This window comes from Zea mays, chromosome 4 (assembly GCF_902167145.1).
Source record: "Zea mays cultivar B73 chromosome 4, Zm-B73-REFERENCE-NAM-5.0, whole genome shotgun sequence".
In the NCBI taxonomy this organism is placed as follows: Eukaryota; Viridiplantae; Streptophyta; class Magnoliopsida; order Poales; family Poaceae; genus Zea; species Zea mays.
The window spans coordinates 243,088,582-243,107,766 of NC_050099.1; the positions used below are offsets into that span (position 1 = coordinate 243,088,582).

General features: G+C 44.0%; 2 protein-coding genes across 2 annotated transcripts; one reads left to right on the plus strand and one right to left on the minus strand.

Moving 5' to 3' along the window:
• The first annotated feature begins 11,644 nt into the window (after positions 1-11,644).
• On the plus strand, positions 11,645-13,375 carry LOC100281303 (uncharacterized). The gene has a single exon (NM_001154221.3). The coding sequence runs from the start codon at positions 11,806-11,808 to the stop codon at positions 13,306-13,308; it is 1,503 nt and encodes a 500-aa protein (NP_001147693.2). The 5' UTR covers positions 11,645-11,805; the 3' UTR covers positions 13,309-13,375.
• Positions 13,376-15,200: 1,825 nt separating this feature from the next.
• Positions 15,201-18,375, minus strand: LOC100276039 (Protein TIC 21 chloroplastic). Its single transcript, NM_001291671.1, has 4 exons — positions 18,079-18,375; positions 16,978-17,235; positions 16,339-16,542; positions 15,201-15,722 (listed from the first exon to the last, which is right to left on the minus strand). Exons 1-4 carry the CDS (start codon positions 18,328-18,330, stop codon positions 15,612-15,614), a joined length of 825 nt encoding a protein of 274 aa, NP_001278600.1. The 5' UTR covers positions 18,331-18,375; the 3' UTR covers positions 15,201-15,611.
• Positions 18,376-19,185: the final 810 nt, after the last annotated feature.

Consider the following 19,185-nt stretch of genomic DNA (forward strand, 5'->3'; position numbering starts at 1 on the left):
AGCACACAGATCAGATGTTTGCCGAATGCATATACTTGTATTAGCAGCAGGCTCTCCCTCGATCCGATCGATCCAGAAGTCGCTATTTTGACCAAAGCTACCAGCAAAACAAGCCTGGCGAACAAGATTACTTGAGTCCAAATACCGCTGCTGCACGAGTCGAGGTCGAGTTGTGTTGTGCCTCTACCAGCAGAAAAACAAAAACTTGTGTTCGCCGCCGCCGCCGCCGCCGCCGCCGGACGGATGCATGAGAGCAGATGATTAGGGATGGTGTTGGCGTGGATTTGGCAACAAACACTAGGTTGGAAAATTCGGCTATTAGACGAGTGTCAATTGATTTAACGTGAGTTTTTTTTGACACTCGGTAAAGAAGGTTTTTATCGAGTGACAAGCAAAAAACACTCGGTAAATAACTTCTTTACCGAGTGTTTTTTCGACACTCGATAAATAAGACAAAGAAATTCTTTATCGGGTGTTTTTTTTGACACTCGACAAAGAATATCTTTACCGAGTGTTTTTTTACACTAGGCAAAGTTAATTTTCAAATCACATTTTAAAGCTATAAGTTAATTTAAATAAAAAAGTTGTCACTACAAAGTTGTGTAAATCATCAAGATGCATAATTTTTGTTTTGATCATTTCTTCATATGACAAATCAAAAGTAATTTTATTCATAAAACTTATATCTCTCTTGTAGTTTATGAAATTACAAGTGAGATGTATAAGATTTCTGAACAATGTTAGAATTATCATGTTGGATGAACAAATGATTAAATAACCAAAATAACTATTTAAACCTTTTGATTTAAAGTTATCTTGTCAACAAAAACTACGTCAAATTTAAAAAATTAAAAATTCAAATTTTTCAAAAGACCTCAGATAGAAAAATCACCAAAACAATAGTTGTAGGTCTTGAAATATCATGAAACTTTGTAGTTGACGACCTTTTGGTTTAAAACCATCTTATCATGCAAAACTATGTTTGAATTTTAAAATTTGAATTTTTTTTAAATAACCTCGGATGAAAAAACGACTAAAATAGAAGTTGTAGGTTTTGAAATGTTATGAAACTTTATAATTAACAATTTTTTTATTTGAAATCATCTTGTCATATAAAAATATGTTTGAAGTTTTAAAATTTGAAATTCAAATTTTGTAAATGATCTTAGATGAAGAAACTGTCAAAATAAAAGTTGTAGATCTTAAAAAGCTATGCAACTTTCTAGTTGACAAACTTTTCATGTGAATCAATTTAGTGCCTTAAATAATTAATTTACACTTGGTTTGTTATAATACATGAAAAAACAAAACATGATATATACACAATTGAGGTAGTTGTGTAATAGTATAGGAGGTTATGTGTGAGAGAATGGTTGCAAGTTCGAATCTCACTGACCATAAAAAACATGGATTTGGTTCAAAAATAGCGAAATTGATAGGATGATGTGTTGGACAATGGGGTTGGCTAATGGTTCTTTGCCAAGGGTTTGAGACACTCGACAAAGGGATGAATTTCGGTAGTGTGGTGGTGATCATTGTGTGTGCACGGACGGTCCGTGGCCCTGGGTCGGATGGTCCACGGCCTCAGCGCAAAAGCTGCTCCTCCTCTGTGCGCTTCCGGTTGGCCCACGACTGGCTCAGAGAGCTTCTTCTTAGCGAAGAACCTGGATCGCAAAAGCTGCTCCTCCTCTATGCGCTTCCGGATGGCCCACGACTGGCGCAGAGAGCTTCTTCTCGGCGAAGAACCTGAATCTCACCTCGCGGGAGGGACCCGTCGGAGAGGACAGATTCAGAGGGTTGTCTTGGGTCGGCAGGCCAACCAAGACATCTATAGACGTCACCGTGCCGAAGAGAGGTGAAATAATAGGTCTGAGGAAGACTAATAGCTAGGGCTAGACCAAGGCTAGATTACTCCTACTCAAAATGAATGAAAAAATACTGCAAAAAGGTAAATTTGATAAGTAGATTTAATTGGATCGGTTGTGGGGGCTTTAAGCGGTCGTGTCCCTTTATCTATCTAAAGGAGTGGTCTGGACCCGTTGCAAAAATACGCCCACAACCATATTCGTGGTTACAACCAATATCCGCCTATGACCATACCCGCGAGTAGAAATTTATATCCATACCCATGCCCATCGAGTTTCGGACGAGTTTCGAATATCCGTCATATATGACAAACCTAATCATTTTTGAACTATTCAATAGCTTAATTAATCAAAAAATTCTGAATTCGCCATCATGTACAATTAAAAGCTTAATTATAAAAGAATTATTACTGACATACAAGTTGCGGCTAAGACCACTGGAGCTTGGAAGGGGAAGATGTCGGGCATACGCTACCGATGTTGTGGCCTATGGGTTTTCGAAAAGGGCATGAGACACAGTGTATAAAGCCCCACTAAAGCTAGAAGGGGTGGCTAACAGTGGGAAATTAGAAGCGTTAGTCGTGGGGTTTAAGGAGTTAGAGTTTGTCCTTTGCTGTGTAATATGAGCTAGGCCAAAACAATAAAATACATATCGATTTCGGATATCTAATAAATAATCCGTAGATGAGAGGTAACCGACTCCATCATATTAGATATGTGATGGATCTCACCATGCCAGTATCCTACAGGCGCGCACGTAACGGCGGGTGGGGGAAGAAGCCTCTGCCGCCGGACGGCAGCGGCCATACCGCGCTGCGTCACTGCGTGGCTCACTCACCACGGCCGCGCGCGGCAGTAGCGGCGATGGGGATGGCGATGGCGGTGCACGGATGGGATATGATGGCAAGTACAAGAAAGCTACGTCCATCTGTCTTCACACGTCAGAGACCACGCACTACAGCCACACACCCACAAGAAAGGCGCCAGCAGCAGCTCTGCTTAGCTCGCATGTTACAATACAAGTGAACACGGTCATATGCCTAGTCGAGGTGAAGTGACGTGCTTCTTGTCCTGAGCCGCCTTGCCTGGGTCATCACATGCATCATCAATTTTTTTTACTCCTACTCCTCGTCTTTTGTAAACCAAAACGTATATTCCTTATGGTTCTTATTTGGGTTCGTGGATACTTTGTGTACCTTAGGATGTCTAGATAAATAAACTTCAGAACCATTTTTCATTCTAGAAGGTATGTTCGCGGTGGCTGGATTAAAGACGTTTGGACTGGTGCAGTTACAATTTATAGAGATAAAATACTATAGAAAAAGAAGAAGCCGATGGATTTAAGCTCCAGCTTAATGAGTAATGACTAGTATAAAACACTTTTCCTTTTGGTTGGTTTGGTTTATACGAAGCCGGTGGACACATTTCCTTTTGGTTGGTTTTTTTTAGTAAAAGTTACTGTAGGGAGGCCTACAATATTTTATTGCTTAAGGAAACAAGAGTGGGGTGAAGATACATGAGGGTGAGTACAGAAGAAAAAATAGAGTTACAGAACAGAATAAAGAAGTCAGGTTCTAATTTTATCTTCTATTACTGGCTTAATTCGATGACTAAGAAGGTTCATTTCAGATTTGAACATATCTCGACAACCTTCCACCGTGGGCAGAATCTCATTGAACACCCAATTATTTCTGCATTTCCAGATGCCCCAGGTCAATAAGATTATAGCTTCAAGTTTCCAAGGGACATGCCAACGTCTTCTGATTCTTAAAATGATGTTGAATAAGTCCGCAGAACGTGAAGGAGAGATTCCAATCAAGGACCAACATCTCTTAGCAAAATTGCATCTGAAAAAAAGATGAATGGTCGTCTCTTCAACTTGAAGAATACAGTTGTCACAGGAGTAAGAGTCCAGAAACATGGACCGCTGCCCTTAGAAAAGCTCTGGTATTTAATCTGTCTTTCAGTAGTAGCCAAAAGAACACCTTGTGCTTGGGTTGACATTTGGATTTCCACAACCAAGAGAAAATGGGATGTGTCCACTGGTTACCCATCAAATGAGAATAAATCTTTTGTGAGGAAAATAAGCTAGAAGAAGTAGAGCAGCTCCATTTGTCTCTCTGATTATTATGTGGAAGATTATCCAAGCAATCATTCAACTCTTGAAGTTGAACAAAGGCTTCAATGGACAACGGTGCATGAAACAATTCTTGGGAGTCAACCAATCTTGCTTGTAGCACAGTGATGTCTTTGCAAGCAAAGAAGGACCAAAGTTCTGGATACTGTGTTGATTTGGGAATACCATCCCAGTTATCATGCCAGAGTAGTGTTGTTTTTCCGTCTCCAATTTCCACCCTAGCAATACTCTTAAATGGTTCAAGCGTTTTAAGAACATCTCGCCACCAAAAAGAACCAACTGGTCTATCCGAGGGCAGAGAGTGACTGTAGTGATTGGTCCAAATAATATTAACCCATGGGATGTCAGCTCTGTTGAAAATTTTATGAAGGTTTTTCATGAGAAGGGCTCGATTTTGTAATGTCAGATTGATTACACCCAACCCCCTGAAATTTTGGCCTGCAAACCGAACTCCAAGCAACTTGAGGGGGTTTCTTGGCATTTAAATCAGCACCTCTCCAAAGGCAATGTCGTCTGAGTCTGTCAATATGTCTGGTCACCATTTTGGGGAGCTTAAGAGTGCACATGTAATATGTTGGGAGAGAGGAGAAGACTGCATTAACCATTTGAAGCCTTCCAGCCTATGATAAGAAGATAGAGGTTGGCGCCAGTCTTTTTTCAATTTTCTGGATAAGGGGTAGAAAAGCACCCAATTTAGGTCTTTGGAGACCCAAGGGAAGTCCTAAGTAAGTAAAGGGCAATGATCCAATTTTGCAATGAAAAGTATTTGCAAGGATCTCCATTTTCTGGTCCGTGACATTGATGGGGTAAATGTTGGACTTATGGTAATTCACATGAAGCCCAGTGGAGTCAGCAAAAGAGTTGAGCATTGCCTTTAAGAAGAAAAGTTGTCTAGGGCAGGCTTCCATTATGAGAATAGTATAATCAGCATATTGAATGATAGGGAAATCCGAACCACAATTGTTTGGTAATGGAAGACGAAGAATGCCACCTTCACATGCCTTGTTGACAATAGACTGCAAAAGATCTGCAGCAAGAACAAAAAGAAGTGGGGACAGAGGGTCGCCTTGTCTGACTCCGTGTCTACAGTGAAATCTTTTCCCAGGGACTCCATTCAAAAGAACTTCAGAAGATCCGGAGCCAAGAATCATAGAGATCCAGTGGATCCATTTATCACCGAACCCCTTGTGCCTCAGGATCTCCAAAAGAGCAGCATGCTCCAGTTTATCAAATGCCTTCTCAAAATCAAGCTTTAGAATAACCATTTCTTTTCTGGATTTGTGACAAAGGGAAATATATTCAAAAGCCCAAGCTAAGCAATCCAGGATCGATCTATCCTTGATAAAACCATATTGATTCTGATGGACGAGCTTTGTGATCACCAGCTGTAAGTGATTGGCTAAGATTTTTGTTAGAACTTTGACACTCGTGTTAAGGAGGGAGATGGGTCTATAGTCACCAACTGAATCAGGAGAGCCATTTTTGGAAATGAGGGTCACATATGATCTGTTGATGCTATGCATGCAGAGAGATCCTTCAAAAAATTTGTTAAATAGGTCATAGAAATCAGGGGCAATCATCGGCCAGCATTTTTTAACAAAGTCTGTGTTGAAGCCATCTGGACCTGGCGATTTATTTGATGGCAGACATGTAATGATTTTATCGATCTCAAGGCTAGAGAAAGGGTGCTCAAGCTCTGATAAATTACCAATCGGCTGAATCAAAGCAGGTAAGTTGAAAACCATAGAAGTTTGTTGAGAAGTCCCCAAACGGTTCTTGAAGGCATTAAAAAGCACAACTTCTTTTTCATTATGAGAGAGAGCCATATTTCCATTATCATCTTTAAGAGAAGAAATAAGGCTATGTCTGTGCTTGACAGTGGCATTGGCGTGAAAGAATTTAGTGCCGGCATCACCAAGGGTGGCCCATTTGATTTGACATCTTTGTTTCCAATAAATTTGTTGCTTAGCTAAAAGATCTTGTAAATGAAGAAGAAGGATTTCTTTGAAGTTCCATTCTAGAATGGTTAAGTCTCTGCTCTCCTCAATGAAGTCTAACAGCTGCACCACCAACTTGACCTTATCAATCAATTTTGTTAAGTTGGGGAGAGACTTACACCAGACATGGATGTGCTTTCGTGCTCTTTTGAACTTTGCCATGAGACTTTTAGCACCGGAACGTAATGATGAGTTCAATCATCATCATCTAATTCTCTGCACACCTAATAACCGATACTAGTATATATATTTATTTATTTATTTATTTACTAAGTAATAAGTATAAGTATTTAAATAAACAAGCTAGCACACAAAACCATTTAATTCAAAACAGGTAAGATATTGATAGGTTCATGAAACATGTGTATATATATTATCCGTTTTTAGAAACATATGTAGTGACATCGTACATTGGAATATAGGATAATTAAGAAACATCTAAACTATTAAAACATGACCGGTTTTGGAGCCCTCTCCTTGCTTCATGGACTCAAGGCCATCTTCCTGTCAACGCGTGGCAGCCTACTGCACTAGCGTCGGATCCAAGCTGGAGATCTTGTTGCTCTGTGTACGGACTACAGACCCGTGGTACTGGTTTCCTACGAACCTGAAATCTTTATTCATCTTACCTGTGAACGTGTTCCCGTCTCTCTCTCTCTCTCCTGTCTCAGGAACCCACTCGTCCTGAAACCCTAGCCACCGCCTCCATCCATTCCCAGAAACCCCACCACCGCCGGAACTAGGAGGAGCCGACGATACTCTCCTCCACCATGGCCGCTCACCTTTCCTCCTCCGCGACACTTGCTCTGGCAGCTGCATCTTCGTGCTTCAGACCCCACCGTCGCCGGATCCAACGCCAGCGTGAAACAGGACCGGCCTAGTGTGCATCCATTTCCAACATCTGTTGCCTGCCACCCAGCTAAAATGCACGGAACATGTGTCGTTCTAGTATATATATATACACTAGGTGAGTACCCGTGCGTTGCAACGGGATCATATAATAACATAATAACTTATATACAAAATGTGTCTTATATTGTTATAAAAAATATTTCATAATCCATTTGTAATCCTAGCCATACATAAATTTTGTTATTTTAATTTAGCTGTTTCACTACTCCATTACAACCATCAATATCATGCAGACTTCGATATATGCCACGATTTGTATGGTCTCATCATTGAAGAGCACGTGTCACACCTGTCGGTAGAAGTTCCCTCGTACATTGTCAGTCATCAGGTACGCACCACCATACACGCTTGCTTAAACAAAAAAGCAAATGTATGTGTTTGCAAAGAGAATTAAAGGCGGGCTGGCACAAAAGCTACCCCGACGATGGCGAGTGGTCATTGTTGTAGGTCCTCCTCTGCATCACCTCTGGTACCAAGATGACGCCATAGTCCTTGATATAGTAGTCGTCGAACGCACATGACATGGCGAGTACCGATGACTCTTGGCTGGGCTGCCAAACGAAGTGCACCCTAGGCTCATCAGCGAGGTAGTACACCTAGCCGTTGCACCACCGGATGTGCTACTCCTCTACATAAATCTTGTTCGAGGACACTCACACAACGTCAGCAACGACCGTCGTCCCAGCGCACAAGAATTCATGGCCGGTCAGTAGTGACTTACGTGGGAGGTTGAGCTTCAGGTGGATGATGAGCTGGACGGTGTGACGGCGTCGTTGTCGGATGAGGTGCCCAGAACAACCCAAGAGTCGCATGCATCGGCGACGACCATGAGGTCCCCCTATTTGAAGATGGACAGTGCGGTGCAGCCGCTCTGGACCGCGTCCAAGCGGCGGCTGCGCTGGAGCTTGCCGAACACAGCGACGCATGCGGTCACGTAGTACTGCTTCCAGAGGTCGAACTGGCAGTCGCCAAGCTTCTTTTCGTCGTCGATGAGCAACGCCAACGCGAGCGCCTCCTGCCGGTGGTGTTTATTCGGGGTTTCCAAGTAAGAAACATGGATTCATCTTTGGCGTTGGTTTATGAAAATGACTCACAAGTCAGAGCCATGGAAAAATATTACGGAGAATAAATGTCACACATATAAAAAAGAATTTAAGTTGAAAACATTATTCAAACAAAAGAAATTGCATGCAAGGCTCTTTTTTAAATACTACTCCCTCCATCCAAAAATATAATTCAGGAATCTCGTTGATAATTATCTACTACTACACATTGTGCAAAGGTAGCAGGTGGGCTTTGGGAGAGATGTAGTATATATTTTTACTGTAACAAATATTGACATAAACACACATGTGGTGTAGTGGTAGCTACGAGCACATTTGCTTGAGAGGTCGCAGGTTCAAATCCCATTGGAGCCACATTTGTGTTTTTTTAATTTAATTTTAGCTAGGCGTGGGATGCACGTGGGAATGAGAATTGCGGGAAGGGGGGAATGAGAAAGACAGTGTGGGGAGGGGGTAATGGGGAAGCCAGAACACTGGCAACACGGAATGGGAATGGGAATGGGTTTTGCGGGGAGGGGAGAATGAGAAATACAGTGCGGGAATGGGAATGGCAGAACACGGAATGATAGCCTACCCCTGACCGCCTTAATAAGTAGTAGAGATATACAAAATGTGTCTTATATTGTTATAAAAAATATTTCATAATCCATTTGTAATCATAGCCATACATAAATTTTGTTATTTTAATTTAGTTGTTTCACTACTCCATTGCAACCATTAGTATCATGCAGACTTCGATATATGCCACGATTTGTATGGTCTCATCATTGAAGAGCACGTGTCACACCTGCCGGTAGAAGTTCCCTCGTACATTGTCAGTCATCAGGTACGCACCACCATACACGCTTGCTTAAACAAAAAAAACAAGTGTATGTGTTTGCGAAGAGAATTAAAGGCAAGCCGGCACAAAATTTACCCCGACGATGGTGAGTGGTCATTGTTGTCGGTCCTCCTCTGTGTCACCTCTGGTGCCAAGATGACGCCATAGTCCTTGATATAGTAGTCGCCGAACGCGCATGACATGTCGAGTACCGATGACTCTTGGCTGGGCTGCCAAACGAAGTGCACCCCGGGCTCATCAGCGAGGTAGTACACCTAGCCGTTGCACCACCGGATGTGCTACTCCTCTACATAAATCTTGTTCGAGGACACTCACACAACGTCAGCAACGACCGTCGTCCCAGCGCACAAGAATTCATGGCCGGACAGTAGTGACTTACGTGGGAGGTTGAGCTTCAGGTGGATGATGAGCTGGACGGTGTGACGGCGCCGTTGTCGGATGAGGTGCCCAGAACAACCCAAGAGTCGTATGCATTGGCGACGACCATGAGGTCCCCCTATTTGAAGATGGACAGTGCGGTGCAGCCGCTCTGGACCGCGTCCAAGCGACGGCTGCGCCGGAGCTTGCCGAACACAGCGACGCATGCGGTCACGTAGTACTGCTTCCAGAGGTCGAACTGGCAGTCGCCAAGCTTCTTTTCGTCGTCGATGAGCAACGCCAACGCGAGCGCCTCCTGCCAGTGGTGTTTATTCGGGGTTTCCAAGTAAGAAACATGGATTCATCTTTGGCGTTGGTTTACGAAAATGACTCACAAGTCAGAGCCATGGAAAAATATTACGGAGAATAAATGTCACACATATAAAAAAGAATTTAAGTTGAAAACATTATTCAAACAAAAGAAATTGCATGCAAGGCTCTTTTTTAAATACTACTCCCTCCATACAAAAATATAATTCAGGAATCTTGTTGATAATTATCTACTACTACACATTGTGCAAAGGTAGCAGGTGGGCTTTGGGAGAGATGTAATATATATTTTTACTGTAACAAATATTGACATAAACACACATGTGGTGTAGTGGTAGCTACGAGCATATTTGCTTGAGAGGTCGCACGTTCAAATCCCATTGGAGCCACATTTGTGTTTTTTTAATTTAATTTTAGCTAGGCGTGGGATACACATGGGAATGAGAATTGCGGGGAGGGGGGAAAATGAGAAAGACAGTGTGGGGAGGGGGTAATGGGAATGGAACACGGAATGGCAGCCATGAATGGGAATGAGCTTTGCGGGGAGGGGAGAATGAGAAAGATAGTGCGGGAATGGGAATGGCAGAACACGGAATGGCAGCCTACCCCTGACCGCCTTAATAAGTAGTAGAGATATTGTTCACCCTCTTCATTTAAACAACATCATTATTTTAGCGTTTCTTCAAATGAACTCTTCAGCTATATACACTCGTATTCAATCTTCTCTAAAATTAAAGTGCACTTTCAAGTTTCAATTGTGGCTAAATCGGTAAGCCTTTTGTTAATTAAATTAACAATTCAATAATAACACATGGAAAATGCACATACGATAAAATCCTAGGATGTACCTACCAATCTCATTGAAGACACTGTTTGGAACCCCTAGAGATAATAGTTAGCCATCTAATAATACATTAGTAGATGGGTTGAACTAGCTAATGAGCTAATTGTTAGCTGTGAGGTAGCTAAATTAGCTAATGTATTAGTTGAGGGTGTTTGGAACCTAACAACAAACTTTTAGTAGCAAATTAGTTCTAGGGGTTCCAAACATGGCCTAAGACCTATTCAACCATCTTTAGTACGTCTTTAGGATCAAATATGGGTGATCGACCGTTGACGGATGAATGAAGGTTAGAGTAAGACAGGAGCTCGTTCAAATGAGTGGATGGTTACGACTCGGTAATTTTCCTTTCCTGTATTCTCTTTGTATATGCAGCAAGTGCCAGAATTATCTATTTCATGACAAGAGAAGGAAGGGTGTTAATGGACCTCTGATAGTTTGGTTTCATATCGAATTATAAGGTGTGGATGCAGCATGTCGAGTTGTGGCATCAACATGTAGAAGTGGAATAGCATGACATGATTGATGGGCAATGGTTGGATGAGCGAGATGCTTGATGCTCTTTGGATAGAGTTTGAGCTAGTGGCGAGCGTGTTCCTATGGTGTCTTAGGACCCCTATCAGTTTGCTCCTGACATGAATTATCAAAATGCACACCAAGTAGTGTAGTATGAGTTTTGAGTAAGATTAGTCTATATTTTCCGTAAATAAATGCATTGTCAATTGTATTTTATGTTGTATTTAATAAATTTATCAAATGATGCTGATGTTTATATAGTGTCGTTTAGTTCACAAATTGGTAACGTAATAGATAACCGATAACGTTAAATTATGTTTGTTTATAAATGGATATCTATCTATTCAAACTTGTTATCGCCATGTGAATCATTACTATTATCATTTACGTTATATTTTGTGAACCAAACATTATTTATATTTTTTTATAAACTTAATCAAAACTTTGTAAAGTTTAACTCAGGATACAACCAACTAATAAAATCACTTACAACATGGAGGGAGTGTCCTTGTACTCAACTTAAATTGGTAGATCGTATTATCTTAAATGCCCAACAATCACATACGCGTAAACCTAAATTGTGTTGTCCGATGATTCTTGTTTGTGTGTGACAAATCCGAGTTGGGGAGAAGTATGATAACGATTTGCCTGTCTTGTGGTATCGTATCTGGGTTGTAGAGAAACGTAGGGGCCGGGCGTGTGACATGTCACGCCCGACGTCATCGTTGCCCGAACCCATTTCTTCTCTCCCGTATAAATAACTGTAGTGCAGCGGTGGCGTTGTATACTCCACCACTCTGCTAAAGAGTAAAGACCCAAGCAGACATAGATCAGTGGGTCCTCGTCAAGCAGCACGGTGATCCACGCTTCCACGGGCGCACAGGGCTTTTTGCCGGCCATTACAGAGGAGAGGAGGCCGACAAAGGCGTGGCAGAGGTCCCATCCATGGGAGAGGAAGCGGCCGCGGCCACGGCCACGGCCACCGTGGCGGCAGGGAACGCACCTCCGCACCTGCTCCTGGTATGCTTCCCGGGGCAGGGTCACGTGAACCCGATGGTCCGCCTGGCCAAGCGCATCGCGGCCAAGGGCCCCCTTGTGACCTTCTCCTCGCTCTCCAGCATCGGGGCGAAGCTCACCGCGTCCGCGGGCGTATCGGCCGGCGGCGACGGCGTGCCGGTGGGCCGGGGCCGCGTCCGGTTCGAGTTCATGGACGACGAGGACCCCGGGCCTGACCTGGACGACCTCATGCGCCACATCGCCAAGGACGGCCCGCCGGCGCTGGCCGAGCTGCTGGGGCGGCAGGCACGGGCCGGGCGGCCCGTGGCGTGCGTGGTGGTGAACCCGTTCATGCCGTGGGCGGTCGACGTGGCCGCCGACGCCGGGATCCCCTCGGCGGTGCTGTGGGTGCAGTCGTGCGCGGTGTTCTCGCTCTACTACCACCACGTGCACGGCCTCGTGGAGTTCCCGCCCGAGGACGACCTGGACGCGCGCTTCACGCTGCCGGGCCTCCCCGAGATGTCCGTCGCCGACGTGCCGTCGTTCCTGCTCCCGTCCAACCCGTACAAGCTGCTGGTGGACGCGATCATCGCCCAGTTCCACAACATCCACCGCGCGTCGTGGGTGCTCGCCAACTCCTTCACGGAGCTGGAGCCCGACGTGGCGGCGGCGCTCCCGGGCGTGACGCCGCGGCCGCCGGAGCTCATCCCCGTGGGCCCGCTCATCGAGGTCGGCGGCGGGCGGGACGACGACGAGGGCGCGGTGCGCGGCGACCTGATGAAGGCCGCGGACGGCTGCGTGGAGTGGCTGGACGCGCAGGCCCCGCGCTCCGTGGTGTACGCGTCGGTGGGCAGCGTGGTGCGGCTGAACGCGGAGGAGGTGGGGGAGATGGCGCACGGGCTCGCGTCCACGGGGCGGCCCTTCCTGTGGGTGGTCCGCCCCGACACCCGGCCGCTGCTGCCGGACGGGTTCCTGGACTCCGTGGCCGGGCGCGGCGCGGTGGTGCCTTGGAGCCCCCAGGACCGCGTGCTGGCGCACCCGTCCACCGCCTGCTTCCTCACGCACTGCGGGTGGAACTCCACCCTGGAGACCATCGCGGCGGGCGTGCCCGTGGTGGCCTTCCCGCAGTGGGGCGACCAGTGCACGGACGCCAAGTTCCTGGTGGACGAGCTCGGGATGGGTGTCCGCCTCCGCGGGCCGCTGCGGCGGGACGCCGTGCGGGAGGCGGTGGACGCCGCAGTGGCGGGGCCCGAGGCCGACGCGATGCTCGCCAGCGCCAGGAGGTGGAGCGCGGCGGCGCGGGAGGCCGTGGCGCCCGGCGGGTCCTCGGACGCGCACGTCCAGGCGTTCGTGGACGAGGTGTCCCGGCGAGCTTGTGGCGTGCAAGTGGCTAAGGTCGTGCCGCCGTCGTCAGAGGAGCTTCACCAGTCACCGGTCAGAGTCCAAACCTGATCAGCAGTCATCCCGTGTTGGTTGGTATTGTTACCGTCTGTCTGATACGAACCAATTTTTTGCTTCCTCTACCGTCTTGACGCCATTTGTGGACTGTGGCCGGCGGTCGCGCAGCGTATACTGAATCACGAGTATAGCTTGGGTTTAGCTGGCGTCTCGCCGGCCGCGTGGCTTTCATTTTCCGGGAAAAACTATTCTTTTTTAAGAACTTGTTTGGATGCACAATGTAATCCTTTATTATATAGTCTAGCAAGGTATTATATACCTCTCAATCTTCTCCAATAATAATTATGCATCCAAACAAACCTATAAGGTCACCAATGGTACTCGAAACTTTTATTTATGTACATATTTTACGGATAAAATGTATCCTCATATTTTTCTCAAAAGGTTATAAATCTGTGTGTGTATAATATTTTACAAACCATAACTTATTATCAGCATAATTTTATAATAATTCCAAAATTATATGCATGACTTTTACATATAACATTTTGCGAAACAAAAAAGGCACAAGAATTTTATTTTTTTTATATAACAACGTTCAAAACCTTTACTTATACATATATGTATAAGTTTCTATTGTCCATTAACTTTTATGCAAATCATTCTAAAAATCAAAATCTAAAAAGATTATGTTTATAGTATACCTAATTACTTTTTTCAATCAATTGGAAAGTAGAGTAGACAGAATATATGAATTTATCTCTAATCCTCACATTCCAATGATTCAGGATATTTGCAAATCAGATAATACCTAGAATAGAGAAATAGAGTCCCTATCCGTAGAATGGAAACCTTTTTTTTTTTGTTCGTGCCGATCTTGTCAAAAGTTTTAAGGCCCGTGCTGAAACTAAAAACATCCATAAGTTTTCAGTTTGCGCGTAAGATAGTTACACCACGAGCATTGCCTAGACCACATATCAATATGATAATATAGCAATAAGTTGATACCATACAGAAGTTCGCAATGTAATTACAAGATTCGAATCACACAATAGTTTAATACAATATAGAATAGCTTTTCAAAAATTGACATAAGATAGTAAAATACAAGATAAAATAATCCAACACATGTGATATATAGTCTATTAATAAGTTATGGGGTATTGAAGTTACACATGTGATATATAGTATGTTACTTTGATATAAATCTAGACGTTGTTTCAATAACTCCAACATGAATGTGTGTACGAACAAAAAACTATATATTACAAAGTTGTATATCTCTTAGCTATACGAATTTTATATAAACTTTATCTTCATCAGGATTCATATATCGGGATTCATATGTAAAAGTTTTGATTTTATAAAAATACTATAAAAGAAAACTAACAAATAATGAAAATAAAGCGGATGCACAAAATCCAGGTACCCGTGTACGACCCAAATTCAAGGTTGTACTGTTCGGGTACTAGTCGTATCCATCCCGAATATAAATATAAGGGCTAGTTTGGAAACCATATTTTCTTATTTTCATTTTTTCAAGAAAATTAGTTCATTTTCCTTTGGAAATGGAAATCCCTTACGCCCCGTTTGGATCATTGGAATTGAATTTCATTCTAATAATAGTAATTTAGGCATATATCAATTAAACTAATTCGATTTTATACAAAATATATTTTTATACTATTATTATCAAGTTGTCGAAGATATTTATGTGCTATATTTTTACTATAAAGGAGCGAAACGAAGAGTGTAATGTAAGTTACAGACTAGAAACAAATTCTACTTATGCATAAAATCATTTCCTATGCTCCACCCCAAGAATTTGAGATAGGCTTATATCTGAACTTTGGAAAGTGGTGGAATGTCAAATTCCAAACTAAATAAGTTACTTTATTTAGTAAATTCCAATTCTTCTAAAATGAAGGGATCCAAACACTCCGTTAGAAAAATGGTGTTCCCAAACTAGACTTAAAGGGGCCCGAATCCGTATAAAAAATGGATATTTATACTGTCCGTTTTTTATACCCGACCAGCGAAGCGGGTACAATGACTAGGAGGGAACCCAGTCGCTCACTTGTACAGCAAACATGCGCCACACACATCATGTGATTCGCAACTCGCAAGTGCTCATGCAAGAGCTCGCCTCACGCCCGGCGGGAACTAGGCAGACAGACACGTTGGTTCCAGCTGAACCGAAGGGCAAGGCATCGATGTGTGTGTAGTATGTACCAAGCTTGATGCGAGCTGTACACACAATCCGGAGCAGCAACAGCGAGAGCGTCTACGTCTACCAGAGCCGCCGCCGCCGAGGGAACGAAGGTTCTTCCTTGACCCTGCCGCCCACGGGCCATGGCTCAGGCCCCGGCAGGGGCGGCAGCTTCTGCTGGAGGCAGCGACACCGAGCGCAGCAGCTCCAGGGAGCTCGCCAGCCCGAGGAAATGCGACAGGATGGTGTTCGCTGAAGCCTGCTCAACGAGACGACCAACAAAGGTTACTACAAAGCTGATGTTAAAGCCTCTTTCATAACATAATAACGGACTAGCAAACGAATAGCTAACAGTGCGTTTTCTTCTTCTTTTTTTCTCCCCTTCTAGTACCCTAGCAGATTACAACTTCAACTGCAGGTCTGTCCCCCTGCAAGGTTCTACTATGATGAACGATCTTGAGTAGTAGCAAATGTCTGCAGGATCCTAATCTTGGGAGTGTCCTACAGTTATTTGCATTGTCAGGGTCGCAGTCTGCAGGCTGCATTGGTAACCCTGAGTAGTGAGGTCAAGGCAAGATACTTCTCTATTGGACATGTGATTTCACTAAGCAAATATTTACTAGACTCTACAGACGGGACTATTTTCTCGTAAAAACGAAGTTAGGTGCAGTGCTCCTAAACCAATGTCAAGGCTGATTAAAGCACTTTACCCCCCCTACCCACCCAAAAAAAAGGCTGATTAAGGTAACCCTGAGGTTACAGGTGCAGACGTTGATGCAGTGAACTCTAACAACACTGTTTGACTGGCTACAGGTGCAAACATCGATGAGAGAATGATTCATGCCAAATGGTGATAGGAGTGAACAATCGAGTACCTGAACTAGGAAAACATCTAAGGCCAACACAGGGCTTTGGCCTGGAGCAGCAGCCTGATAATAGGGAACTGCAGAGGTTGTGAGAGCTTTTGCTACCAAAGCACCAACGGTGGCTTGCATGCCCAGAACAGCGGCGCCCATCCCGAGAATATTCAGCACAATGCCATTTTTCAGGCTATTAACAACATCGGCGCGTGGAGGAGCCTGAAAAGCAAATGATTAACAGTTTCGTATGTATCTTAACGAAAGTAAAACAGTTTCGTTTCTAACCTAACCAAGCTTCCCAAACAAAGCTAACTATTCAATACGTATGTTGAAAAGCAGCTAGAAGCTGTCTATGATAATAGACAAATACCGTGGTCTGAACCACCTCGATAGCACAGGGATAGCAGTAGGCATTTAAAAAAGATGAGCCAAAGCGAGTGGGAAGGAGGTGCAGGGATTTTTCACTGGAAAGAGGTCTGTGTTGGTGAGAGCTATCACAGTTCGAAGCAGCCTCTACGCATCAATTTATCCCTTCCCTAGACCACACTCATGTGGTAGCTTTGGGCACTGGGTCTGCCCTTCTTTTATGTGAATAATTCAGCTATTGCGGCTAACAATGTCAAATCAGTGCGAAGTCGAGAAAAATGGGGGTACCTTAGCAGGTTCCTTTGATGTTCTTCTAAGCCTTTCAGAGAGACGGATGTAACCAAATGACCAGAAGGATGAGATAAAAGCAGCAGCAATACCAGCAGCAGTCGCATAGAATGTAAAGGGTGCTGTCACCTTCCCCGTTACAACTGTAGAGAATGCCAAAATTCCAGCAGAGACAATTGTGCACACCAACTGGGACCAGAACCCCAGGGTACCCAAATTCTTGAAATACCTTGCTGTTTTCTCTAGTCTCCTCATAACCTGTCCATTTAGCCAATACAGAAGAAAGAGGGGGAAAACGATATTTCAGAATCCCTGTATGTATGCGAGACCATTTAGAGCCAAGCAAGAAACACATAATCAATTTTACAATGATACCATGTGAATAAGAAACATGATTTCAAACAAAAAACAAGAGTGGAGATTAACCAGCTCATGTACTAAAACTTCCATAATTTGTATACCTCAATTAAATGGCATATGAGTTAAAACTATTTTTCCATGCCTCTTGTATTAATAAAGAACCTAAGTGCCTAGTAGGCATGAACTAAGAAATCCTAATAAGCACATGGAACTAAACTGCAAGCATGCCTTCGTTGATGCTTTTAAAATTGGAAAGTGGTAAATGTTCAACGAAAATGTCAGTCAGAAATTACGCATAGTTTCAAAATCGCTGATGAACAAGAGTAATCGTTACTCTTGTCTATCAACTATCTGACAACAAGTTGATGCTACAGTGGAGAATGAAGGATGATCAACTAGCAACAAAGATCTAGCCTTAGCTAGCTCCCGACAAATTTGTTTGCGTTCCTTCTCCCTAGGCTGTTACAATTCCTAAGCGACATAACACACATCGTAGGCAGTGCCACAAAACCAATCCTGCCCAAGAGCATTTCAACAAGAAACCATCTACGTAGTCCACAGCTAACTAGATTTCTTAATGGAAAAAAAAACCTCAAAATGTTACCAAGGTTGTCAGAGAACACCGGACCACAAAATTCCTCATTCAAGCTATCACATAAACCCTACTCCACCCACACAGAGCATGACCAGGGGGGGCTTCGAACCAATAGGTCAAAGGAAGGAAAGGAACTACCAAAGCACCTGCTCGAGCTTGACCCGCTCCACCTCCTCCTCGGTGGGTGGAGGCGTCGGGTATAGCGGTCCCGACGAGGACGATGACGCCGCCACCACTGTGAGGCGCAGCCGAGATCTTACCCCACAGCTGAGACAACCAGAGGCACCGAGTAGGAGGCGGCAGCCCTGCGACGCACACGTGGACGCGGAAACCGCACGCTGCCGAAGGATCGCCGGCGGCGGCGGCGCGGCCCGCGCGGGGAGTAGGAGCGCCTGCATTTTGCGATGACGATGCTATTTGGGATTGTAGAACTCCGAACGGCGGGCTTCGTGAGAACAGCGTCCACCAGGTGTCTTAGAATATTGGCACTCCCAATAACCGTCTTTGGCATTATACTTGAGCAGTTTGCCTAATAATTCGTAGTAAAACTCAACGTGTTCTGAAATGCATGGTAATGAGCTGGCAAGCATGTAAATAAGAACCATTCCTTACATTTTTAGTGTTAATAAATTGTTTTTGTTTTGACAGCGCAGCACACAAGCGCATCGCGCTAACCATAAACAAGAACTACGACTCAGATGTGCAGGCTGGCACTGAGACTTTTACTTAACAGAGAATTGTTCTAGAGGAGGACTAGAGGTTAGTGGCCTAAATCTTTCCCCTCTTTATTTAAATGATATACAATTAAAACTATGACACCGTTTTTCAGGGCCACAATAATGCTCCATGGAAACACACACTTTGGAAGGTTATTAGTTAAGTCTCAATGGTGTTACTTTTTGCAAAATTTGCACTGAACTTTAATTTTGGGTGGTGTATTCATAAACTTGGGTCACTGGCTATGAAAACTGTACTGCTTTCTCTAGGTGATCAATACTATATGCTGTTGAACTTATATCTTTTTAATCACTAGGCTTTTGCAGCATTTCGTAGGAATTTGTTGAATGTACGTATACATACAGAGACAGCAAAAACTGCCATGCTTTCTTTCATAATTTTAAGGTGCCAAAAAAAGTCTTGTAAACAATTGTGGGAACTGTGCTGTCCTTAATTGCCTGATTTTTGTTTCTTCCACAAGCATTTAGGAAGGATGCTGTTACAAGGACATGTGATCGGTTACAACTTACAGCAGT

Bases quoted from the DNA above. Each gene is read 5' to 3' on its own strand.
- LOC100281303 (NM_001154221.3), top strand. From the start codon at position 11,806: ATGGGAGAGGAAGCGGCCGCGGCCACGGCCACGGCCACCGTGGCGGCA.
- LOC100276039 (NM_001291671.1), bottom strand. From the start codon at position 18,330: ATGCAGGCGCTCCTACTCCCCGCGCGGGCCGCGCCGCCGCCGCCGGCG. The intron at 17,236-18,078 runs GTGCTTTGGTAG...CTAAATGGACAG, and splicing joins AGCGGGTCAAGCTCGAGCAG to GTTATGAGGAGACTAGAGAA. The intron at 15,723-16,338 runs GTACTCGATTGT...CTCGTTGAGCAG, and splicing joins TAGATGTTTTCCTAGTTCAG to GCTTCAGCGAACACCATCCT.